The sequence below is a fragment of the Ilyonectria robusta genome (genome assembly GCF_021365365.1).
Source record: "Ilyonectria robusta strain PMI_751 chromosome Unknown BGZ61scaffold_123, whole genome shotgun sequence".
Taxonomy (NCBI): domain Eukaryota; kingdom Fungi; phylum Ascomycota; class Sordariomycetes; order Hypocreales; family Nectriaceae; genus Ilyonectria; species Ilyonectria robusta.
Window position 1 is genome coordinate 1 of NW_025764557.1, and position 23,668 is coordinate 23,668.

The window sequence follows — 23,668 nt, forward strand, 5'->3', positions numbered from 1 at the left end:
CCAAGTCTCCTAATTTGGAAAGCATCTCATTCGAGTGGTGGGATTCTTGGAGACATTGGAAAGCGAACGACGTTGAGGAGGAATCGGTTGGCGATGACACAGATAACGACGACGCTTCTGGAGACGAGTCGGACGGAACCCTGAAGGAGTCGTCCTCAATTGGCAGTGTCTGGGAGTTTTGATAAGGGCGAGGCCTAGGACGGCCGTCAATGTTAGATTTTCAGCCAAAAGCTGGGCCATTGGTATGTACCACGCTTCAGCGAAACCAATTTGCCGGTAACGGGCATGAGCAACCTGGGCCCACTTTGCCAGTGTCTATCAATACGTTCACGCCCCTATCCAGCATCGCGAAATGGCCAAATTCGTCCGTGCAGTATCGAAATGAGGCCCCGGAAGTCGGTTTAGCCGAGTAACGAGAGCCCCGCAAATTGTCTATATAATCTTTGCTAGGTTTTTCACACTTACTCTGGAAAGCATCCGGGTCATTAACTTTTGTTCATCGTCTTCCATTCGCTGGTTCCACGGTCCGCAACACTTGCGTTGACTCAATTAGTGGACTCTTATAACAACGTACTACAAATGGCGAAAGTTTCAGAAGAGTACGATTTTAGGGTCGTTCAATGCAACGAGCCCCTGCCATCAAAGCGCAAGCGAAAGACACGACGGGGCTCCAGTAGCGTGGGCGCCGAAGTGACTAAGCGACAACCATTTCCCTTCTCCAGTTCAAAAGTCTTTCACCGTTATCGCGTAGTGCCCGGCGCGCAGTGGTCCCGGTTGCAGAGCTACAGATGTTTCCTCTGTTAGAGAAGTGCCCGACTTCCACACCTCGTACAATTAGCTAATTGGTAAGCGCAGTTCGGGGCACTCAATTCAGGATCGGAGATTTCGTCAGGGTGGCAAACCGGTTGACCAGCCAGGACAACCCAACGGATCACGCTGTCAGGGATTTGAAGAGGCCCGAGAGAGACTGGATTGCCTATATACTGGAGATCAGGGCTGCTGACCAGTATCATGTCTTTGCCCGAGTATATTGGATGTATTGGCCCGAAGACATACCAAAACGTCTCATGCAAGACTTGACGCGCATTCGTGGGCCAGAAATATTCCACAGATCACATGAAGTCATTGCCTCTAATCATAGTAAGTCCTGAATTCTGCGGTGCCCCTCGGTCCTGTAACTCAATCATAGCAGTGGACATCATCGACGTGATGAGTGTCAATGGGCTCGAAACAGTGAAACCGATGAGAAGTTCACGACGCGACGCGCGAAGCAGTCAACTGTTTTGGAAAGAATCTTTTGATTGCTTCCAGAAGACGATATCGGGGGACATGGGATCAAAGCAGTGATTTCATTCGACGGTAGGGCAACTGCATTACGCTGGATTCGCATGGCTTAGTGTCAAGACTTGACGATTGAGCATAAATATTATAATATTTAGTAAAGACAGTGAACGGGGCGGTTCGCCTTAAATTAGAACGAAAATATTCCCGGGTTTGCCAACGATAACCGAGTCTGGTAGAGTGACATTATATCGGCCGCGTAACCGGATCAAGCTTGCCGTATGGGGATGCCGAGGGATGCTTCGTTGTGGTCCATCGTTCGGATGATTGTGCCGGATAAGAATGATTCAAGCGAGGCGAAAATGAACAGAAAACAGGAGCCTAAGATTCTTACTGTGACGATGGACGTCATGTTATCCTTTTACGAGACTTAGTCGACGAGACTGTTCTTCGAAACCACAACATCGTCATGTCAACTGGCGCCGAATATCACCTCCGCGTCGGTGCTCTTTACCCATGAACCAGATTTTCATAACACATTTGGTTTCGGTGTGCCTTGCATTACAGTGTCATTCGCCGCTCGTCAACTTTCATGACGTGTCGTTGCAAGTAGACATAGAGATCCACGTGTCGGATGACCAAGCCGGAAATCCAGCCACAGGAGGCGTAGAGGATGATTTTGGATATTTCCAAGGCTACGTGAGGAGACAAAGAGGACTTTTCTTGTGGGATTACGGCCAAAATTGACTTTCATCTTTGCGTCCTGGTTCAGTTTGGGTGTTGGTTACCTACATTTCGGCTGCGCCATATCGAGGCTGGTATCGACTCCAATGGCACAAAGAGCTTCATCCGTCCTTTATCACACACGTTTTCGAAAGCAAAAACCCCAATGGGAGCCCAAAGTCCCCATAAGTCGTAGTAAGTACTGGTTTATAAATCATCCTCTATCAGATTCAGGTCAGAACTATTATTCAGTTAAAACACGCATTCCATAGCATCTCATCTCCCGTCCCGCGCAAGATATTCATTTTCACCGTCTTTCCAACAGTCAGCCTCAACACCTCTAGGCCCTCGATCTAGGCAAAATGGATTTCGACAAGCTAGATATCAACGACCCGAGGGTTACGTCGGCCACAGCTTCTATCCGCGGCAAGACATACCATTATCTGCGGGCTGATCCGGAAAAAGAGCCCCTTGCAACAATCTTCCTCATCCACGGATTCCCAGATCTAGGCTTCGGCTGGCGATACCAGGTTCCGCATTTCACATCACTGGGCTATCAGGTCGTGGCGCCGGACATGCTCGGCTTCGGCGACACTGCTGCACCCGACCAGCCCAGCCAGTATGCCTTGAAGAGCATTGCCGAAGACATCAAAGAGCTAGCAAACGCGATCGTCAAAGACAAGAAAATCATCCTTGGGGGCCATGACTGGGGTGGCGCCGTGGTCTGGCGCACTGCCATGTGGTTTCCTGATCTCGTTCAGGGCATCTTCAGCATTGGCACCCCTTTCATTCGGCCTTCGTCGATCTTTCTTTCACTAGACGATGCTACTCGTAGCAAAAGGCTGACGACTCTGAGGTACCAGCTACAGTTTAGGGGTACAGAGATCGAAGACGAGATAAGGGACGAAGAGAAGGTTCGACAATTTCTCAATGCCATGTTTGGAGGGGCCAGCGCTGAGGGCGAGGTCGGTTTCAGCATCACAGAGGGTGTTCTCTTCGACAACCTCCCTAAAATAGACCAATCCCGACTCATCTCAGGCCATGAGCTAGACCATTATACTTCGAAATACTTTCGAGAGGGGGAGCCTAGACTGAAGGGGCCCCTCAACTGGCATCGTACACGCGCGAAAAATTATCTTGACGAGCTGCGGCTCTTGCTAAAGCCGATCAAGTTTTCTACGCCAGCGCTCTTTCTCGCTACTACGAGGGACAAAGCATTGCCGCTGAGCATGTCGGATGGGATGGATCAATACTTTGAGGACTTGACTCGTGGGGAGGTTGAAGCATCCCACTGGGCTCTATGGGAATCGCCTGCCGAGGTCAACAAGCAAGTATCGGCGTGGTTGGAGAAGGTGCAGAGACGAGATGCGCAACCGACATAGACGGCGATCAAGCTCTTGGTCAGGAGACATGGGCTCCTCTAGTTCAGGTTGCGACACCATATAAATCTTCAACATGCTTTTTGATCAGTTCCATATGAGGATAATATAGCCGATTAGGTCCGACCAGACACCAGTGCACAAGCAGCGCACCCCAAACCGCACAGAAATTGCCAGGCGAGCCTCATAGGGCCGAACAACACGCTAAGTAAGTTATGTAGAATACGGTTCCGGGAATTGAGTTTATACCAGTAAAACCCCCGCCTTTCTCTTCTCACGCCCTTCTTGATCACCTTGCTTGACCTTCCTCCTTGTAGACATGTTTTTATGAGCGTTCAGAGTGCTACCTTCAGCATATAAATCAAAGTTCATCAAATTGAGGTTGTTCTATGTTAAGATCCCTCCATCTTGATGAGTAGTATGTTGCTGTGTCCTAGTTCGCACTCAATCTCCCTTCCTCAATTGCAACTTGATTGCTGTCCGCGTAACCTGCAGTTTAGGTGCTTAGTTCTTGTCAAATATTAGGGTGAAAAATTGTGTATTATGTCCCCTGCCCCCATGTCTTGAGGTTTCAGGGCAAGCTTTATATACCCTTTCTCTTCTGTATAGAATCAGCTAGAAGCTGATTGCTAAGCCTCGTGGCAATAGGTGGCAATAGGTGGCAATAGGTGGCAACTTTCGCCTCTGACGTATCTGACAGTTCTCGCCATCCTATAACGCCTTGCCTTCTAACACGAACCCAAGCTTTCGTAACTTTGTTTGTCTGATCCGTCACATGCCTTCGTGCTGTGTATCCCCCTTCATACATCAAGAGAAGCAACATTGCACCATCTCCGCTACTTATCCGCCGTCGCAGATGCCCGGTTCCACTTCACTTCTGAATGGCTTTTGGGAGGGGCCAGAGAGAGCAACGGTTGATGGTGATGCACTGATACATCAGCCGAACCGCCTATCTAGGGGTTTTTGGACCTCTGTCTCGTTTAGCATTGTAGATCACCTCCACTGCTACCGTTATCCAGTGCCTGTATGTGTCTCACAGCAATGAAGCCATCCGTCATCGCAGGGCAGATTGTTGTCCCTGCGCCATGGGACCCAAGTGTCGCGGCTGATGCATTTCCCGCAACATATAGCCGGCGGATCACATCGCCATCCTTCCTCAGCGCTCTTGCAAACTCATCGCTTCGGAGACCTCCCCTTGTACCAGCATCGCCAGGGAAGATCTCAATGGCATAAAACGGGCTCGTTTTGACAGGCCCCATGCAGGGATTTGGCCCCACACCCGGGTCTCCGATGAACTGCTGGTACCTGTCTTCGCCCCGGCCATAATCCTCGTCTTTACCGGAAACGCACATCGCGTTCCATCTGTAAAGCGTTGCTTGAAGTGCGCCGTCTTGGATATCCATCTGTTTCTCCAAGTCGCTGATGGTGCTGGAGGTTAAGATCAGACCTCGGTCAACAGCCTCGCTGATACGCATGGTCGGTTTGAGACTACCGATCGTGTATCTGCGACTGTATGTCCGGTCGACAATGAGCCAGAAACGCGCCTTTCTAGCGTCTGCTCCCGCTCCTACCCTTGCATACATGGACCTGACTGCGTCACCGTAGGGCTGAGACTCGGCGAAGAAACGGTGGCCCGTGTCATCCACGACGACAGAGAAGGGCTTGGAGATGGCGAACATAGCTTCCGTCACCTGTCCAGTTCTGGGATCATTCATCGTGGGAATACCCCAGACCTCGTCAAGCTGTCTGCTGTCGGCGCCAACGTTCTGGCCAACTTGCAACGCGATGCCTGTGTCGCCATCTGAGCTGAGGCTCCATTCCTTCCTGGTCTGCTTTCCGAAATACAAAATGCCGCATGCCCTGGTGATTGGAGAATCCACCCGTGGTCAGCATCACACCCAACGTCGCGTGGATATCCTCAGAGACTGTATCCCCTCCGCGTTGAGCCCTGGCCCCCGCCACGCCGCCGTCGTCAAGTAGCAAGAGATCCTGCAGCTCATACCTGGTCCAGATCTCCACATTGCCGCGATCCATGCATATCTTGAGAAGCTGTGCGACGACCGATCGACCCATCGACATGGGCCTTGACATTCCCTTTGGCACGGGCGAAAGATCTGTACAGTGCGCCGAGGCGTGGGGCCGTGTCAGGATCCGGAAATCCTCAAACCGAGCAACCACAGGCGCTCCATCTGGGGCGGGCAGGTACTTCAAGTACGGGCCTAGGCAAGCTGCATCGAAGACGGCAGGGTCGAGGGTGCGGCCTTGCTCAACAGCGCCATCGGCGTTTGGATGGTAGTCTGGAAACTTGGAAGGCGTGCTCATCCATCGAAACCCTTGATCTCGAAAGAAATTGATCATTTCAGGACCTTGCGTTAAAAACGCGTCGACGCGCCTGCTGCGCAAAGGGGCATCGGCTGCGTGTCGACGAGAAGGCGTCGGTATCGCTTGTGTGACAGCGTTGATGTACCGCGCCCCGAGTGCTTTGCTATCCTCAATGCCATGCTTCCGCAGAAGGAAGTTGTTTGGCATCCAGATGGTGCCGCCGGATCGGAAGGTGGTGCCGCCCACATGGTCGGCCTTTTCGACGAGGATGACTCAGTTTTCTGTCTTGGACAGCTGCTGCGGCGGCTAGTCCAGCGGCACCACCACCGATGATGAGGATGTCGCATTGCGTAGCTTTTCCTCCCTCATCGATCTGCGTCTGGTGAGGGAGATCTTGGGTCACAGTGAGGCCGTGGGGCTTGGCCGGCAACTGGGCTGTGCGCTCGTGCTGGGAAGACATGGCTCGCTCTGGCAAAGAGAGTGGAAAGTTGTATGGGCGATTTACGTGTCGAAGGCTTTAATCGAACGGATGATTACGAGGCTGTCTGTCTTGGATAGAGCTTTCATCGATTGAAATCACATTGGGCTTCTATCATCAGCATCGAAGTGAGTTGATGCTTTGTGTTTCATTATCTGATTTCAATTGCTACGGCCGAAATTTACGTCCCAAAGTTGGTTGAAGTAGGCATGGTCCTAAATGTGACTCGTCCCAAACCTCGCAACGACCTTGAAGGCACTACATACAGTGAGTCTTCCTTGTACCGCACAAATACAATACAAGGTACACACACACACACACACAATTTATTTCGCCCGGTGGCTTATAACCAATAAGGTACAGTTATGCTGAAGGCAGTCGCGAAGTCTGCGCGAGATGGGCTCTCCTAAAGTCTTTTGTCTGTGCCTGTTAAGGCCCCGATGGTGTCTCAAAGGCAAAAGCATGGTCGGGCAGCCAGAAAAATGCCCCTCCACTAGCAATCCGCTAACAGCTGCGGGGAAAAATAAACTTTTCGAGGGAAGAGTAATTTAATGGAGGCTCGACGTGACAGATTGCCAGCCGTAGGGTAGGTAAAACTCGAAATCACACATAATTACGAGGGGAAGATAGAATGAGAATAGGGCTATCATTTCTGACACTGATGTGGCGCGCTAGGTACGAATTCAAGTTCTACTGCGTGAGTTTTGTCCGCCACTATGTGGATAGTACCGATGACTCTGCGTTCTAACATTTCTACCCAGTCTTTACGACGACATCGAGTTTCGATAGTGAAGCCAATTGTCGGTGTCGTCGAGCACCTCCAAAGATTGGAAGCTGGTTTCGAGGAGCGATTTCAGCCCGGCCTTTCTCCCACCCAATCAAATCACCAGTCGGTTTCTCCAGGTTCTTTTAGAATGACAGAGTAAACCATGGGTTAAATAGATGCTCGGTATCTATGTGGAAGCGAAGCGCTCTATCTGCACTATTAATGCTAAGGCGGACTAATGAAAAGTGCATCAGCGCCTCCAATATTACTTCAACAAGTCTTCTATATTAAGCTAGTTCGGACATTTTAATACATCCCGTAATTGTTACTCCAGGGCTTATCAAGGTCTGTTCTTGGCAGCCCTTAGATTGCTGTCCCCGACATCAGAGATGTGATACATTCTGTGGGTTCGAGGTGTCCATGACGTGGATGAATAGTTGAGAGAAGCAACTGTTGAGGAGTCAGCATTGGGCTACGAGCAATATGTTTGTTAACTGTTCTATAGATCTTCTGAAACACCGGCCCTCCATCTGTCTTTCCCGGATATATGTGGTACACGAGCAACATACTTCCTCGGGCCCTCAACAGCAGCAGCCGGTCAACCTTAGCTTCTGGCCATCATTCCGCAAATGAGTCGTAAATTCAAATAGTTTCAAGCTATCGTCCTTGTTAGCTTCTAAAGAAGCTAGGATGTGATCTCAACACCAAGCTTACAATGCAATTCCAGTCCGGCGTGGGTTGGTCCCAAGGCACATAAGCCAGACCAGTCCAGCCCCGCGCGGAGGGACTGTAGTAGGCTACAAGACAAGGAACGCCACACGTGCGCCCGAGCCTGCGGGCTGTGTTCTCAAGAGTGCGCCCTCTTTTTCGGATGAGTGCTGCTTGGTAGGGAAAGCCCTGAAGCCTTCTCAGTATTTGCTCTGGAAAAGACTGATGACGTCTAGGTAAGAAAAAAAAAATACCTCAGCGTTTGCATCGGGATTGTTTTCGGCAATGGATCTTGTGCCAGCCCAAGACTGGCTATTCAAGTCCCAAAAACATACAACGCAGGAAGTTTTCCCATCCCTCCCGAGGCCGATGGCCCTTGACAAAAAACTCTTACCCGCCTTTCGGGCGCAGACTAGCCGCAAATAGTTCGTCCCTGAGCCAGACGGGGATAGCTCCTCTGGTTTCTTCCGCAAATTCAATAAGTCCTGGTTGAGGTCTTCAGGCCGCTCCCAGACTGTATGGTTGGTAAGGTCGAAGTCATTGAGACTGCGGATAGGGCCAATAGAGGAAGAGTGAAGATTGTCTGCCTGGTCCTGAGTGTTCATTGTGTCGCGACGTGGGGATTTTCGGCAAAACTGCAGTGCATGTAAATGATTAAAGCGTGGACAAAAGTGGCATTCTGCCTTGATGGACAAGTCGTGATCGGCCGTAGATATACATACCAAGGCAGCCGTATTTGGCCACGCACGTTTTACTCCCCGGTTTTATATGCGGCAACACGGTCAAAATCAACCCTAATGAGCCAGCAATGGCTCCTATTGTATGAAGCGCACACCCGCACCAAAACCTGTCACGTCGTCTGGGAATAACTTTTTCATACACTGGTGTGTGTGTATTGTTTATGAGTGTATCCGTCCGTTCCCGTCCATCTACTTCCATCTATGCATCCAAGTATGTTCATACCGCTGTATCGGCTTACACGCCCTTTATGCAGCGCACTCCCCGACAAAACCAGCAATGGGGACGGGCTCTGTTGTTACGTAGACACCTGCAGTGCGCAAGTATGGAGGTGCATTACTTTACTGACTCCGCTCGTTTTGCGGCCGAAATGGCGCGTGCGACGTTCTGGTTTGACCACAAGAGGTCAATTTCAGCCACCGTGCATTCAGTCGCGCGAATCCTGACAGCGGGCGGGACAAACATCCGACATTGGGCTTGCCAGGAATGTTGACCAAGTTCAATACACCCGTGATCGGATACCCTAGTAGGCCGATAAGCCAAAATTGGTCCGCTGGAGGGCGTAGTAGATTTTACAGGCTTGATAAGTTTTATAACGGTTTCCGGATTACACGTCCTCGCGATTGGCTCGTTTGGCTTTTTGGTCGCTTAAGTGTAGACATACAGCGGAAATTCACACGGGCCCGCATATGGAAGTATTAGAAATGTAAAATATGAAAAAAAAACCCTTGATTTCTATTATTTGGCAAGAGAAGAATTTGGGGCCCATGAATAAGCAGTGAAGCTGTCTATGCAGCAATTGACTGACTGGGCAAAAAAAAAAAAAACCAAGCTGGTAATGGATGATCAGCCATTAAAGTGTAAGAATGCCAGCTGGAAAAAACCAGATATGATATAGTTTGGGCCTTTCAGAGTGCTGTGACTCGTAAAATGTGATCGTCGCCTCTGAGAGCAGTGTTCAATCGTCGTGGGCTTGTATGCGATCGTGGCCTTGCCTTTGAGAGCAGCGCTCCATCGCCGGCTTTGAGAGCATTGCTCTATGTGATCGTGGCCTCTGAGAGCAGTGCTCAATCGTCGTGGGCTTGTATGTGATCGTGGCCTCGGAGAGCAGCGCTCAATCGTCGTGGGCTTGTATGTGATCGTGGCCTCGGAGAGCAGCGCTCAATCGTCGTGGGCTTGTATGTGATCGTGGCCTCTGAGAGCAGCGCTCAATCGTCGTGGGCTTGTATGTGATCGTGGCCTCTGAGAGCAGCGCTCAATCGTCGTGGGCTTGTATGTGATCGTGGCCTCTGAGAGCAGCGCTCAATCGTCGTGGGCTTGGCCTCTGAGAGCAGCGCTCAATCGTCTTGGGCTTGTATGTGATCGTGGCCTCTGAGAGCAGCGCTCAATCGTCTTGGGCTTGGCCTCTGAGAGCAGCGCTCAATCGTCGTGGGCTTATATGTGATCGTGGCCTCTGAGAGCAGTGCTCCATCGCCGGCTTTGAGAGCATTGCTCCGAGTGCTGTGACTCCATCCGAAGCAGCAACATCGTTCCTGCCCCGTCGTTCTTCCAGCTCACCCGATTGGCGGCTGCAAGTGGGACCTCGCGTAGATCGCTGGCATGGCTTGCGCCTCACCCGCTCCCGCTTCGTCCACCTAGGCATGCCTAGGTCTCAACCTTGTCCACACATCTCGATTGCCATTGAATGGGTCAGTGACTTGGGTCGTGCCTCAGTTTTGGGTCATTCGAGGTTCGTGATGTAGGACACGGTCTTCCAACGCGTTCCTGCTTTTCCCCACAGGGAAAATTTTGCAGAAACGCGTTGAGGGAAAGGGGAAAGAAGATCCGGAGGCATTACGGGAGGATGGGGGAGATATTTAATTACAGTCATGACGCTAAGGGGAGACGGAGGGAAAAGGGCCAAATCGGCCACCAATTTTCTGGCCTAGCGCGACCTTCTGGCCGAGTGCGCAGAGCGTCCCAAATGCGCCAAACGTGCCAAATGGGCCCAACATTCCCGTCTTAGGAGTGGGAGGAAAAGGACCAAATCGACCGCCAATTTCCTGAACGAGTGGACCCACCATTCTCGTCTTCAATGAGGGTGGCCGGAAGAAGCGCTGGGCATCGGCAAATGACTTCTGCATCGCATTTGTCCGTTCTTGACCAAAATTTTCAGCAGTGGGTGGGTACTCATGGCTGAAATTTACGTTTCTTCCCGAAGCACGTGCATGCCATCCCAACACCCTTGAATCGCTTTTCGACGCTTTCCGATCGATCGAGAGAGCGAGCGAGCGGGCAGGTTGAGGAGCTTGTCACGTGATGAACCGTCCTTCCGTAATAGCGATTCACTTGGTTGCGAATTGAGGGGGTCTATGGCTATTCGCGTTCTTGAGGTATCTTAACCTAACATCTACACAACGCGGTTTGATCCCTTTTTTGACAACGTTTTCGCCATGGCTTCCACGCAGGATCTCGAGCTGCGGCTACAGCAGCTTCAAGAGCAACAGCAGCTTATGTTGCAGCAGCAAGAGCTTCTTCAAGAGCAACAGCAGCTTATGTTGCAGCAGCAAGAGCAGCTTTATTTGCGGCTCCAACAGCAGCTTCCTCAGAAACTTCAGGAGCTCCGTCAGCAGCTCCGTCAGCAGCTCACAAGCCCCCCTCCCAGAACCGCCCCGCCGCGGCGTCCAAAGAGCCGGCCGCGCTACCCAATGTTGCAGCAGCAAGAGCAGCTTTATTTGCGGCTCCAACAGCAGCTTCCTCAGCAACTTCAGGAGCTCCGTCAGCAGCTCCCTCAGCAGCTCACAAGCCCCCCTCCGAGAACCGCCCCGCGGCGGCGTCCAAAGAGCCGCCCTCGCCGTCCCTCTGGCCGCCCTCCCCCACCTACTGAAGCCCAAGTGGAACAATCAATCAAGTTCGTATATGCCTCTAAGAGAAGTTGGCGGATGGCTTACTGGCGGTTATCACAGGAACGAGGTCGGGACTGCTCGGTCGATGCTGTCACAGGTGCCCTACGCCGGGTCGGCTTGACGAGATACATAGCATGCCAGAAGCCTCTGACCACAGAGCCAACGCATCAAAGGAGACTCGCCTTTGCTACGCGCTGCCTCGGCTGAATCCTTAGCGATTGGAAAGTTATTCCTCGGCCTGATGAGACCCGGGCTACCGGGGAAGGCATACACGCACATGGTTCACGCACAGACCCGGCGGAGAGCTCGATCCAACCTGTAGTATTAAACAGCATCAGCGGAAGAAGGGATGGGTGTTCTGGGGCGGCTTTTCTGGGCTCTCAGGCAAGGGCCCTGGGGTCTATTGGAGGAAGGATTGGGGCTTGATAGGAAACTACTAGCTATATTGAACATATCGTCGCTATTACTATGGATGGCATCGTCTTCATCGGATCAGGATCATATCTTTATGCACGATAACGCACCTGCCCACGCCGCGGCCGAGCTCGAGGTTCGAGGGTCGCATGGCCGCCTGTTTCGCCGGATATAACCCCTATTGAGACCGTGTGGAATGATATGAAGGAGTATATTGGGAAGCACTTCCCGGAGGATCAAACTTTACGACCGGTTGCGAGCAAGGGGCTATTACTGTAGAGTAAATGACACAGCGTTATCACGCTCTTGTGAATGCTAATAGAATGCATATTCGACTCTAGATGAATACCACGGCCAAACTTGCTGTATACAGAACGCACCTAACGCAATAGATTCATGACAAACCATGCAAAAGCGAGTTTTGTCTTCGACCACCTGAATCTTTCTATTGTCTAAATATCAGTAGGCCTTCCCGCAATCACGTCCAATACTGGTTGATCGAATGCTTGTTGCTGAAGCGCCAGGAGATGAAGAGGGACGGTCGAGCAATCAAGGTGCTAAGATATCTTGGCCTGCACACGATCAAAGCCATGCCTCCGAAGACAAGGGCCATCCTTCTTTATACCATTAAATCTTCAAAAGTCTACTCTGCTATAATCGTTTCTGGTTACTGAAGCAGTGACAGTTCAAACACAGCCAAGTCCATCTCTAGGTAAACTCATTAGATGTTCCATGTAATGACTGATCAAAAAAATGGAGGAAAAGAAGGAAAAGACAATTCAAGCATCCAAACATCGCCACCAAGACACCTCTTTCCCTTTATCTGTAGCTCCATTTGAACTTGATTCTCATCTCATACTGGGAAGTGGAGAGAGCTCATTCTGAAATCGCGAGGCATCTAGTGACCCTATCATAAATCTACTCGATGAATTAGAGTATCCTACCCTGGATAGGTTACGTCACCTAGAGGTCCTTGTCTTAGAATGTGCCACCGACATGACACGAGACATTGATATCGATTCCTCGACTACATAAACAAAAAAACGCAAAAGAGGGAAACCCTCTGTTGGCCACACCATCATAATATCTGACTATCGTATGGTCTTTAGCGACGAGGTTCGCTGCCTTTGGTGGACATCTCGATAAGGTCCATTGTTGCATGTTCTCCCGTCACTCCGTGACGCACTTGGTCTTGTTCTCCTTGCAATACAGTCTCGGCCTCCTGAAAAAAGGGCAGCAAGATTTTCTCAACCAAATTATTCGGCAGTTCTCGTACTCTACAATCGTTCAGCGTCTCAATATATTCTCTTTGAGATAAAAGATATCACTCACTCCTCGCGCAATGTCGAAACCCTGCAAGCAACCATGTCAGAAAAAAAAGGCAAAGCAGAAGTTCAAGGTCGATACGTACTGTTGTACTACTTCCCTCATTCTATCCAATTCAATTGTTAGCAGGAGCGGCAACAGGGGGGGGGGAGGAAGGAGCCGAAGACTACTACGTACTGCTGAACCAATTCCCTCGTTCTGCCCGGTATAACGGTTAGCATATAGAGGCAGGAAAGCGAGATCACTCGAACTATCCAAGTACTGACGTTTTGTCCATTCTAAACAAATGAAGTGTCAGCACACGATACGTCAGAGTGGAATTAAGGCCAATCCAGAGGGGAGGGGGTGTTTTGGGAGAATCACTGTTTGCTTTGTACCCTGGCAGTCTCAAGAAGCTGGTTCATGCGCTGCTCCAGCTCCGGATGACTTTGACACGCATTCTCCTGGCCGTAGTCGCTGACAAAGTCGCCGACAAAACCGTCGCCATAGTCGCCGACAAAGTCGTCACCGTAGTCACCGACAAAATCCTCACCATAGTTGCCTCTACTATCTGTTCAGCTCGTGCATAGTAGAGAGGCTCTCTATGCTGGTATAAAACGAACCTTTCATCTTGATAGCCGGGACTTTCGTCTCCTGCTGCCTGGTAAGCTGGAGACTGCGGACCAAGCCGGGCAACTGTCCTTTGCCTCAGATGAGTCGACTGGGGTGGGCCCGCAAACTGTGGGCGACGAGACCAAACATTGGATCTACGTAGCCTCCAGGCTATCCGATACTGGGTCGTGGTGTATGGTTGCGCACGAGAGACATGGGCCCCATGGTGATGTCTTCGCGGAGGATATTTCATGATGAGACGCGCGGTCGAAATTGGGAATGAAAACTATGATGAGAGAAAGCGGACGTGAGAAACTGCGGGTGAAATTCCTCGCTTATCAAGGGTGCTTGGACCCACGGCCTGAAACGCTAACGATGGCAGCGACCAACAGGTGTAACAATAGGGTAACCACCCAGGTCCAGCCCGATGAGCCCCGCCCGGAGTGGAGAGGTGCTGAAATTAGAGTGGGTCCAATAGAAGCTAGAGCCACTTTAACTGTGACAAGCGGACTGATCATCACGTCGGGAATCAGCTGCAACGATGGATAATGTTAAATGTGGCTACGAAATGACAAATCGATGTAAATGGCCCGATAGTACTGTATTGAAGTTGATAGGTCACCTCGATACGAGGCCAGTCGGAGGGACTGAATTGGACAGAGGGCAAAGGACACGGAAATCACCTTTTGTTTCCCCACTGAACAAGCTAAGTTGTGGCCCTTCGTCAAAGCGCCGAAAACGGGATCGGTAACCCTACCGGAGCAAAGAGTTCTAGAAACATAGTTTATTCTAACTTATCTTAGTGGCCGCCACTGCGGCAAGAACAGCAGCTATGATGTGACGAATCAGCTTGACGCTCTTTTTCGACCCAAAGTTCGGGGTCCTTCGCGGCAAGATGCAGATGGTTCATTCTACCCGACCCAGACCTCCAGGGCCGCTTGCACCCGTGGCTCAGCTTTCCGTCATTGTTCATCCCAGACAGCCTTTTGAGAGGCGCTGAATGGGGGACGGATGAGCGAACTGTGGTCTACCCTCCAGCACACATAGTCCCAGGAGCGTTGAGGCCCATCATCCTCATATCTTTCAATCCCGGCACTTCACTTTCCCGGGTTCGCGAGTTCCGCTGCAGCTAGCTCCAAGCCTCCTCATCACCAGAGCAAACGATTGATCTGTTTCAGGCTCACACTGTCTGCAGTCCCCACGTACATAATGCTTTAGATAAATGAGCCCAAAACAGAACGATGAAAGTCTTGATAGGTCAAAGCGTTCTGGCAACGGAGAGACTTCACTGCGATGACGTTGAAAAGAGATACGTACCATATGATATATGGCGGCATCCGAAAGTTTCCAGTGCGCATGACCGATTAACAAAAGATTTGGACTTTACAACGGTCAATTTTAGTCTAATAGACTTTCGTACACTCTCTATAATGCGTACGTGTCGACGGAATCTCCGCGGATGGCTACGAAGGGCCAAAGTAGACTTTTTTTTGCGGAGAGAGAAAGGTGGAAGCTTATCGTGGCGAACGGGTTGGGTAGTCGCGAATCGCCGTTCCAGCACGGCGGCTTTTCTAGACAAGTAGACCGAGGGCCGGTTTTGTCAGTCGTCTGAAAAGAAGATACACCGTCCGCTGATGTCCAATTTACACCGCCCCAGAAGGACCTAGTCAGGCTTTTCGCCTCATTCAGACTTGCCTATCCTGATATCATATCTGATATGATAAATAATCCTGATATCAGGATAAAACACTGTCCTGATATGATGTCAGCTTATTGAGAGAGCAGCGATGATATCAGGCTAGCAGCTTTAGCAGCTTTAGCGGAGATGATGTTAAAGGGCAATATTTCATTCCATTCTAATCTAAACCATCATCTAAAAACGTTGGCCGGATTTCGCCGACGTCAGTGCCGGTCCCGGAAGTCTACGATGAGTTATGACAGTAGGCCGAAGAGCGAACATTGGACCGCTGGAGGGCATATCCAATTTTACACGTTTGGCATGCTTTACACAAGCTTACGCATTACATGTTCACACGATCGGCTCGTGTTGGTTAGTCTGGCTTGTTTGGCCGGTTAGATGGAAAGACAATACGGGAACTCACGTTTGGTCGCATGTGGAAATGATAGAAAATGTAAAAAAAAACTAAAAAACTCTTGACATCTTTTATTAGCCAAGAGAAAATTTGAGGCCCATAAATGCGCAGAAAAGCTGTCTATGCAGCAACTGACTATCTGGGGAAAAAAACCCAGGCTGGTAATGGATGATCAAGCCATTAAAATGTAGTAGTGCCAGCTGGAAAAAAAACCAGATATGAGATGTTTTAGCCATTCAGGCGAGTTCAGTGACTCTTGTAATGTGATTCTCATGAATAAGCAGTAAAGCTGTCTATGCAGCAACTGAATGGAAAAAAAAACCAAGCTGGTAATGGATGATCAGGCCATTAACGTATAAGAGTGCCAGCTGAAAAAAAAACAGATATGAGATATTTTGGGCCTTTCAGAGGAGTGCTGTGACTCGTAAAATGTGATCATGGCCCTTGAGAGCAGTGCTCAATCGCGGGCTTTGAGAGCATGGCTCTGTGTGATCGTGGCCTTTGAGAGCAGTGCTCAATCGCGGGCTTTGAGAGCATTGCTCTGTGTGATCGTGGCCTTTGAGAGCAGTGCTCAATCGCGGGCTTTGAGAGCGTTGCTCTGAGTGCTGTGACTCTAATGTGATCATGGCCGTGAGCGCGGTGGCTCTGAGTGCTGTGTCTCTAATGTGATCATGGCCTGAGTGCTATGACTCCCATGGCCTTGATCATGGCCTGAGTGCTATGACTCCCATGGCCTTGAGCGCGGTGGCTCTGAGTGCTGTGACTCTAATGTGATCATGGCCTGAGTGCTATGACTCCCATGGCCGTGAGCGCGGTGGCTCTGAGTGCTGTGATCATGGCCTGAGTGCTATGACTCCCATGGCCGTGAGCGCGGTGGCTCTGAGTGCTGTGACTCTAATGTGATCATGGCCTGAGTGCTATGACTCCCATGGCCTGAGTGCTATGACTCCCATGGCCTGAGTGCTATGACTCCCATGGCCTGAGTGCTATGACTCCCATGGCCTGAGTGCTATGACTCCCATGGCCTGAGTGCTATGACTCCCATGGCCTGAGTGCTATGACTCCATCCGAAGCAGCAACATGGTTGCTACCCCGTCGTTCTTCCAGCTCACCTGATTGGCGGCTGCAAGTGGGACCTCGCGTAGATCGCTGGCATGGCTTGCGCCTCACCCGCTCCCGCTTCGTCCACCTAGGCATGCTAGGTCTCAACCTTGTCCACACATCTCGATTACCATTGAATGGGTCAGTGACTTGGGTCGAGCCTCAGTTTTGGGCCATTCGAGGTTCGTGATGTGGGACACGGTCTTCCAACGCGTTACTACTTTTCCCCACAGGGAAAGTTCTGCAGGAACGCGTTGAGGGAAAGGGGAAAGAAAATCCGGAGGCATTACGGAAGGATGGGAGAGATATTTAATTACAGTCATGACGCTAAAGGGAGTGGGAGGGAAAAGGGCCAAATCGGCCACCAATTTTCTGGCCTAGCGCGACCTTCTGGCCGAGTGCGCAGAGCGTCCCAAACGCGCCAAACGTGCCAAATAAGCCAAATAAGCCAAATCAAGCCAAATGAGCCCAACATTCCCCGTCTTAGGAGTGGGAGGAAAAACGGCCAAATCGGCCGCCAATTTTCTGAACGAGCGGACCCACCATTTGCGTCTTCAATAGGGGTGGCCGGAAAAAGCGCTAGGCGTCGGCAGATAGCTTCAGCATCACATTTGTCCGTTTTTTGGCCAAACTTTTCAGCACACGTGGGTAGGCACTCATGGCTGAAATTTCCTTTCCCTCCGAAGCGCCGACGCGCCATTCTATCGCTGTGGATCTGTTTTGGACGTCTTCCCTGCCACAGGAGCGAACGAGCTGGCACATGGAACGAAGCTTATCACGTGATGAAATGTACCTGCAGAAGCGCGAGACCACTTTTCGGTGGGGCTTGGGGACGTGTTGGGCGGGCTACGCGACTGGACAAATCTTGTCCTTGGAAGGAATCCAAGCCTGGCGTGCAGCTTGCCTTCAGGGAGAAAAACATCTGCGACTAGCCGTCGTTGTTTGGAGGGCCTTGCGCGCCCTCTGATGCCTCGGTCTGTCTTGATTCTAAAGGCAGTCGCGACGTCCCGCGAGATGAGCTCTCTCTCCTAAGGCCTTTTGTCTGTGCCTGTTAAGGCCCCGATGGTGCCTCAAAGGCAACAGCATGGTCGGGTAGCCTGAAAAATGCCCCTCCACTAGCAATCCGCTAACAGCTGAGGGGATGAATAAATTTTTCCAGGGGAGAGTAACTTAATGGAGGCTCGACATGGTAGATTGCCAGCCGTAGGGTAGGTAAACCCCGAAATCACCATAACTACGAAGGGAAGATAGAATAGGGATAGGGTTTAATTACCCATCGTTTCTGATATTGATGTGGCGTGCTAAGTACGAATTCAAGTTCTACTGCGTGAGTTTTGTCCGCCACCATGTGTATGCTACCGATAACTCTGCGTTCTAACATTTCTACCCAGTCTTTGCGGCGACATCGAGTTTCCACCTCCGACATCTCATCTAAACTCATGGTTGGGTCGCCGAGCGCGACGCCTCATCCTTCATCCCGGAAGCGATATTCCGGTACCTCGAGTTTGGATAGTGAAGCCAATTGTCGGTGTCGTCGAGCACCTCCAAAGAGCGGAAGCTCGTTTCGAGGAGCGATTTCGACCCGGTCTTGTCGGCGGAAGCCTCCCAGAACATGGCTCCACCCAAGCCCAGTTGCTTCAGATAGGAGACTTTCTGCTGCACAGCTTCCGGCGGATCAAAGGATATGAGCTCGCGTGTAGTGGCATCGTAGCTGTAATACGCATGGGCCACGGGGTCGAAGTCCGGCACAGCCCCATCCTTGGGCAGCGCGCTGTAGTCCCAGACGCCCTTCTCCCAGCTGCCGGAGCCTACATCGACGAATGATTCACCGAGCCCTGCAGTTCCCTGGAACGAACGACCGTAGATGGGCATCCCGAGAACGAGTTTCTCAGCCGGTACACTAGCGTCAAGATAAGCTCTGACGGCGTCATCGGTGTTGAAAGGGGTAGCATCGGGCTCTTCGTCGTTCGCGTAGAGGTTGGCATTATGTCCGGTGTGGGTGCTCCACGATCCGGCGTAGTCGTAGGCCATCAGGTTGATATAGTCAAGAATGCGGCCGAGGTCGGCCAAGTGCAGCTTGCTGTAGTGCTCAAATCCCGCTGGGGCGGCTATGGAAAGCTGGAAGTGATGGCCCGAGGCAAATTCGACTGCATACGAGTCTAGCTCGTCTCGTACAGCCTTCAAGAGGAGGACCATGTTGGTAGCATCATCCTCGTTGGCTGGGTATTCCCAATCGATGTCGACGCCGTCGAAACCCCAGTCCTTCATTAGGGTGACCGCAGACTTCGCAAAAGTGGCTCGTGTGGTGGTGCTACTGGCGACCGCAGCAAAATTCGTGGACCAGGTCCAGCCGCCGATGGAGAGCATGACCTTGAGCTTTCGATTGGCTTTCTTGAGGAGATAGAGCTGTTTAATACATCCGTAGGCATTGTCGTTGCCTTCGACCCAAGCTTGAGCAGAGCAAATGGGGAAACGTAAGCGAAAAGGGAACTTCTTGCTTTGTGATAGACGTGGAAGCTAACAGTGAAGGGAATGGAGGAAATGAATAGCGAGGAATTGGGAAACAGCATCCGAGGGGTGTATTACTTACAATCGCCGTCGTAATGGTTCTCGAGATCGGCGTAGGTATCTTCTGTATAACTTGACAGAAAAGCAATTAGCGATCCGCAATACACACATCGCCGACAAGTACATACACTGTCCCATCCGCTTGCACATTCAAAAAAGCATAGAGAATGTGCGTCAGATGCGAAGCCGGAAGGTCTTGAGGGTGATAATCCCTCTGGTAGATGCCCCTGTGATGGGTAACCTGTTAGTCTCGCTTCCGTGCCTCTCGCTCCTATGTCTTCTCCTAAACGCGACGCCCAAGTCTGCATCACCTACCAGTTGACAAAATAGACCATGTTGATGTATCTAGTGCCACGTTTCAGAGGCTCGAGCTGATGTCGCTGCAAGACATCGGGCTCTGCGAGACCCAATAAGATTTGGAGCGTGATCAACAACGAGATCAGCTTGAAGCGGGTGAGGAACATGACTGCGATCGGAAGATGGGGTGGAGGCTGTTGTGAGATGCTCAGTGGTTAGCAAGCTAAACAGCTGTAGTACTGCAATTATATTTTGGTGTTCAGCGGAGAAGAAGAAACCGCGCAGCTGGGCAGCCTCTAGAAGCTATAGGTTCCGATCGTTTTAGAAATTGGTTGAAGATAAGCCGGCCCATTTAGGACGGTTGCCAACCGCAAAGACACCTGCCCCTCGCGATATACACCCCGGAACGTTGATTTTGGGACGTATATTATTATTCGACGGCCGATTTCTTCTAGCATCTGAGGGCTGTTGTATTAAGCCTTTCGAGTTCACCAGCCAGCCAGGCGGCCTTTTTATCGCATGGGAGGTAGCAGCCTATGTTACGCAGAGTGATGCGTAGAAGACCAGCACCAAGGTTATCCGGTACAGTACGGTATCGGCTGCCGACTGACCTGTTGGAATTGCATTATTTCCATTAATACGCTAAACCTTGTCGTTGTGCGGTGCGGTAAAGTATTGACATAGAGCATGATTCCACCCTCATCAGGCATATCGAACCGTGCGATGCATAAGCAGCAAGCTCTGTATGTGCCCGGAGCCAGAGGCTGGATGATGTCCACGATGACCTAACATGAAACAGTGTCGATGTAGGCGGTGTTTCGAGGATGGGCCTCTTGCACGGCATGGTCAAGGCTTCGAGGGTTCATCGGGCTCCCGTTGATGGGGAAATAACGGGAGATGAGATCCCTGGGGTCGTAGGTGCGCCACACGACTCTCCTCACTGCTTTCTGGCGCCAAAGTTGGCAAGATTTTTCCTTGACCCAAGGCGCTACGACGAGGATCACGGTGTAGGTGCGCTGCAAGGTGTTGTCATGAACATTTGGTTGGACGCGCAGCAGACGGAGGAGACACAGTTTGCCTCTGACAATGTTCCAACGACGGCAGAGAGAAAGGAAGAAGGCGAACTCGATATCTAAACTACATCTTGCCGTTCCTTAGACCTCTAAAGCTTAGCCTGCAGGAGATAAATATCGAATGCATTTATCAGCTAGGGCGAAGGGTTCTATTCCATTCGTTCGCCTGGGAACTTTTTCTAGCCTGCCGTACTCCATGCTCTTGTCCTGAGCCGCTATTCACCGGCCTCTATTGAAGGTAGGGACTCCGTCGCCATATCGGACCTGAGATGATCCGCCACCTGTTACGAATTAGACGAGGTACTCAGACGGCATGGAGAGAAGCGTACAATGGCATCCAAGCTTGGAACATCCTGGCCTTCCGGAATGTGCATTGCACAGACCCATGTGTGGTGGATGGGATTCCTGTAGACTAGGACACAGGCAGTATGGCCGTCTACTCCGAATTCAACGCTCTTTTTCGTAAGCGTGCGACCCCTCTTTCTGATAACGGCCTTTTGTTTCTCATCGTGCTGGTATAAGCTCTCGGTTATGGCAAGGGACGGCTCTGTTGAGGTCGGAAAAGCAGGTCTCGTAACCTCAGGTTCGGGCTCCAGTTTCACTACCGCCAGACAGCGTCTCTTTTCTCTGGTAATTCCGATGTTGGCGTCCTGCTTTCTTTTAACCTACACAGAATCAGTCACATAATTCCCGAAATCGATCGTAAAATCCCTACCACGCCAGACTTTACCACGGACGAGTGCGGCGATGGTAAAATCATCGAACGAAGTCTGCCAGCGCGTCTTGTATGGTAACCGTTGGGCTGCAAAACTAACTCCTCGGCTGCTGCATCCGGTTGGTCTGGAGGGGAAAGCTCGTTGAAGTGGCCAGAGAGGCGAGCGATGTGCCCTTGGTCTCCTATTGGAGAAAACAGCTCTGTGGCCAATCTTTGCATCGTTGGAAGGCCAAATATGTTGACCAGATCCCCAATAATCTTTCCCGCGAGTACCTCGGTTCCGTAATCGTAGGCTTCTTGCTTCTGCGCCCTTGTAGCAGCGTGATTAAGCTCTAGTTCCTTGATGTGTCGGCCATCCGAAAGTAATGCCAGCTGAACTAGCGATATATCATCTTGGGAAGGGTCGAGAGCAAACTGTTCCAATCTCCTCCTCGAACGATCGCGAAGAATGGTCAACTCTTCGTGAAACGCAGCATTCGGTTCCTGAATCCCTTTGAGATCTTGATCCCAGTTGGAGATGGAATCCCGCAACCTGACGGCACGACTCGAGCACGCCATGACGTTCCGGGTGATGGGCTTCAAGAAAGGTGGCTGCCTCAAGCTTCGTACTGTAATCAGATTAGGTTGATAAGGTGCTTTTTTCTTTCCCAAGCGCCGGTGAAAATTCACAAGTTGTGGCACAGTATTTCACTTATTTGCACGAGAACGCAGGGGCTACTTGAACGATGTGCTTTGTCAATGAAGCCAAAAATGGATCAACGTTCTGGAGAGTTTTGAGACGATAGGCGCTTGCAGATGCGCTTGGTGGAGCCTCGAGTATAATTTCGTTTACCTAGCACGTATGATTGCGTAGGGTACCAACACGACAAGTTACGAAAATGACAACCGCAGCTCCCTTTTGTTTATACATTTGAGAGTACCTTAAACTGTACACCTATGCGAGGCGAGAGTTTGATGGTATTTCTGTCACATTCTCTCTAGACCGGTCCTCGCACTCCCGACTAATCAAATCTGGTCGACTATTGTCTCTGTTTCGAATGCGTAAAGATCCCTTGGTGCATTGCTAGATAAGACAGTAGCAGGAGCAGTTGGTGCGCTATTGTCCGTAGCCGTCCCCCGCTCATTGATGCCCCCGGAATGGCTGCGATGCATCCAATAAAGACGCCTCGGGCTATGCATAGTGAATGAGTGAGAAAGTTAGCGACGAGCTCCTAAGCATCGGATCGTGCAAGGAGGGCTGGCTGCGTCGTGGTGTAAGAAGCTTTATTTGGGGCGCGTCGCTGCGGCTGTAGAAAGCCCTCACTGCCTGACTTGGTGGATCTCCCCTGAAAAGAAGTCCAACATGGCCAGACTTACCATTTTGCGAGCCGGTGGGAGGCTCATCAGCCAATTCTGCAAGACCCCGCGCGATTTGTGAAATTCCGTGGCGGTCCAAATGTCTTACGTCATTGATGGAACACGGAGGAGGGACGGCGATTATAGTTTGGAGGTGGTGAAAAGTCGAGAAAGCGGCAAAAATCTCCTTCAAATTTACATTTGATGGGAAGAGAAAAGCAACATGTCGTATGCGGGATGCCATATCCACCTCGAGACAGGGCTCCCTCGCTGGCGTCGCGGAAGAGCGTGGAATGCCTTGTATCAGGCAGATTGTACGCTGGAGGCAGACATTGACGGGAAAGTGTTCCGAGAAGCGACAACTGATCATGGCCCACTCAACAGAAGCTTCTCTGCAAGCTAGAGCTACCGACGAGACACTAGAATATTGGACAAGCTCGCAATTTGCAGGATATGCCTTGATGGATATCACCGACATATTTGCACCCAAAAGAGCAAGTTTCCATACTTGACGCCTTATTTCAGGTGGCATGGAAGGGAACTTTGGGAAAGATGATATGCAGGACATGGGCTTTGTCCGGTCTTTGTGACCTCGTTTGTGCTCGTTGTTGTCATTAAGGTTGGCTAGTACATGAAAGATCGCTGGGCACGAGGCACCTCAGGGTATTTCAGTGTCGATGCAGAGTTGATTGATATTGGCCGTCATGAGGAAAGGCCGCGGCCATTTTCGGCGAGTCCTTTGCACTCGAGCCGAAAGAGTACTTAGGTAATCCCGTAGGATAGTAGAAGGGAGGATTAGGGTTTGCTGTGTGCAAAGGTGTCTGCGGATGGAGGCTACCAAAACAGCGAGGTTTGAGCGTCCCCGGACAGTTCGG

The 23,668-nt window shown here is 51.0% G+C and overlaps 12 protein-coding genes across 12 annotated transcripts; 6 read left to right on the top strand and 6 right to left on the bottom strand.

Moving 5' to 3' along the window:
- The first annotated feature begins 474 nt into the window (after positions 1-474).
- BGZ61DRAFT_469698 (uncharacterized protein) lies at positions 475-1,504 on the top strand. The gene is made up of 3 exons (XM_046247986.1): positions 475-799; positions 856-1,140; positions 1,193-1,504. The coding sequence occupies exons 1-3, from the start codon at positions 580-582 to the stop codon at positions 1,345-1,347; spliced, it is 660 nt and encodes a 219-aa protein (XP_046093123.1). The 5' UTR covers positions 475-579; the 3' UTR covers positions 1,348-1,504.
- An 862-nt stretch (positions 1,505-2,366) lies between these two features.
- Positions 2,367-3,386, top strand: BGZ61DRAFT_376369 (Alpha/Beta hydrolase protein; the record flags this gene model as incomplete). The annotated part of the gene is made up of 1 exon (XM_046242496.1): positions 2,367-3,386. One exon carries the CDS (start codon positions 2,367-2,369, stop codon positions 3,384-3,386), a length of 1,020 nt encoding a protein of 339 aa, XP_046093124.1.
- Positions 3,387-4,363: 977 nt separating this feature from the next.
- On the bottom strand, positions 4,364-6,165 carry BGZ61DRAFT_542396 (FAD binding domain-containing protein; the record flags this gene model as incomplete). Its single annotated transcript, XM_046255186.1, has 3 exons — positions 4,364-5,243; positions 5,386-5,960; positions 5,998-6,165. The coding sequence occupies 3 exons, from the start codon at positions 6,163-6,165 to the stop codon at positions 4,364-4,366; spliced, it is 1,623 nt and encodes a 540-aa protein (XP_046093125.1).
- A 1,358-nt stretch (positions 6,166-7,523) lies between these two features.
- Positions 7,524-8,367, bottom strand: BGZ61DRAFT_469701 (uncharacterized protein). Its single transcript, XM_046247987.1, has 3 exons — positions 7,912-8,367; positions 7,664-7,846; positions 7,524-7,606 (listed from the first exon to the last, which is right to left on the bottom strand). Exons 1-3 carry the CDS (start codon positions 8,260-8,262, stop codon positions 7,592-7,594), a joined length of 549 nt encoding a protein of 182 aa, XP_046093126.1. The 5' UTR covers positions 8,263-8,367; the 3' UTR covers positions 7,524-7,591.
- Positions 8,368-10,076: 1,709 nt separating this feature from the next.
- BGZ61DRAFT_469703 (uncharacterized protein) lies at positions 10,077-10,413 on the top strand. Its single transcript, XM_046247988.1, has one exon. It carries the CDS (start codon positions 10,239-10,241, stop codon positions 10,398-10,400), a length of 162 nt encoding a protein of 53 aa, XP_046093127.1. The 5' UTR covers positions 10,077-10,238; the 3' UTR covers positions 10,401-10,413.
- A 390-nt stretch (positions 10,414-10,803) lies between these two features.
- Positions 10,804-11,781, top strand: BGZ61DRAFT_469705 (uncharacterized protein). The gene is made up of 2 exons (XM_046247989.1): positions 10,804-10,940; positions 11,094-11,781. The coding sequence occupies exons 1-2, from the start codon at positions 10,828-10,830 to the stop codon at positions 11,485-11,487; spliced, it is 507 nt and encodes a 168-aa protein (XP_046093128.1). The 5' UTR covers positions 10,804-10,827; the 3' UTR covers positions 11,488-11,781.
- Positions 11,782-12,433: 652 nt separating this feature from the next.
- Positions 12,434-13,883, bottom strand: BGZ61DRAFT_469713 (uncharacterized protein). Its single transcript, XM_046247990.1, has 7 exons — positions 13,623-13,883; positions 13,384-13,563; positions 13,287-13,298; positions 13,198-13,218; positions 13,106-13,126; positions 13,027-13,047; positions 12,434-12,971 (listed from the first exon to the last, which is right to left on the bottom strand). Exons 1-7 carry the CDS (start codon positions 13,862-13,864, stop codon positions 12,800-12,802), a joined length of 669 nt encoding a protein of 222 aa, XP_046093129.1. The 5' UTR covers positions 13,865-13,883; the 3' UTR covers positions 12,434-12,799.
- A 3,056-nt stretch (positions 13,884-16,939) lies between these two features.
- BGZ61DRAFT_469728 (uncharacterized protein) lies at positions 16,940-17,764 on the top strand. Its single transcript, XM_046247991.1, has one exon. It carries the CDS (start codon positions 17,102-17,104, stop codon positions 17,735-17,737), a length of 636 nt encoding a protein of 211 aa, XP_046093130.1. The 5' UTR covers positions 16,940-17,101; the 3' UTR covers positions 17,738-17,764.
- A 478-nt stretch (positions 17,765-18,242) lies between these two features.
- Positions 18,243-19,837, bottom strand: BGZ61DRAFT_488054 (glycoside hydrolase superfamily; the record flags this gene model as incomplete). Its single annotated transcript, XM_046250063.1, has 3 exons — positions 18,243-19,255; positions 19,396-19,445; positions 19,689-19,837. The coding sequence occupies 3 exons, from the start codon at positions 19,835-19,837 to the stop codon at positions 18,243-18,245; spliced, it is 1,212 nt and encodes a 403-aa protein (XP_046093131.1).
- A 520-nt stretch (positions 19,838-20,357) lies between these two features.
- BGZ61DRAFT_542400 (uncharacterized protein) lies at positions 20,358-20,806 on the top strand (the record flags this gene model as incomplete). The annotated part of the gene is made up of 2 exons (XM_046255187.1): positions 20,358-20,413; positions 20,470-20,806. 2 exons carry the CDS (start codon positions 20,358-20,360, stop codon positions 20,804-20,806), a joined length of 393 nt encoding a protein of 130 aa, XP_046093132.1.
- A 42-nt stretch (positions 20,807-20,848) lies between these two features.
- Positions 20,849-22,016, bottom strand: BGZ61DRAFT_547700 (uncharacterized protein; the record flags this gene model as incomplete). The annotated part of the gene is made up of 2 exons (XM_046255367.1): positions 20,849-21,363; positions 21,459-22,016. The coding sequence occupies 2 exons, from the start codon at positions 22,014-22,016 to the stop codon at positions 21,028-21,030; spliced, it is 894 nt and encodes a 297-aa protein (XP_046093133.1). The 3' UTR covers positions 20,849-21,027.
- A 613-nt stretch (positions 22,017-22,629) lies between these two features.
- BGZ61DRAFT_376368 (uncharacterized protein) lies at positions 22,630-23,325 on the bottom strand (the record flags this gene model as incomplete). Its single annotated transcript, XM_046242495.1, has 1 exon — positions 22,630-23,325. The coding sequence occupies one exon, from the start codon at positions 23,323-23,325 to the stop codon at positions 22,630-22,632; it is 696 nt and encodes a 231-aa protein (XP_046093134.1).
- Positions 23,326-23,668: the final 343 nt, after the last annotated feature.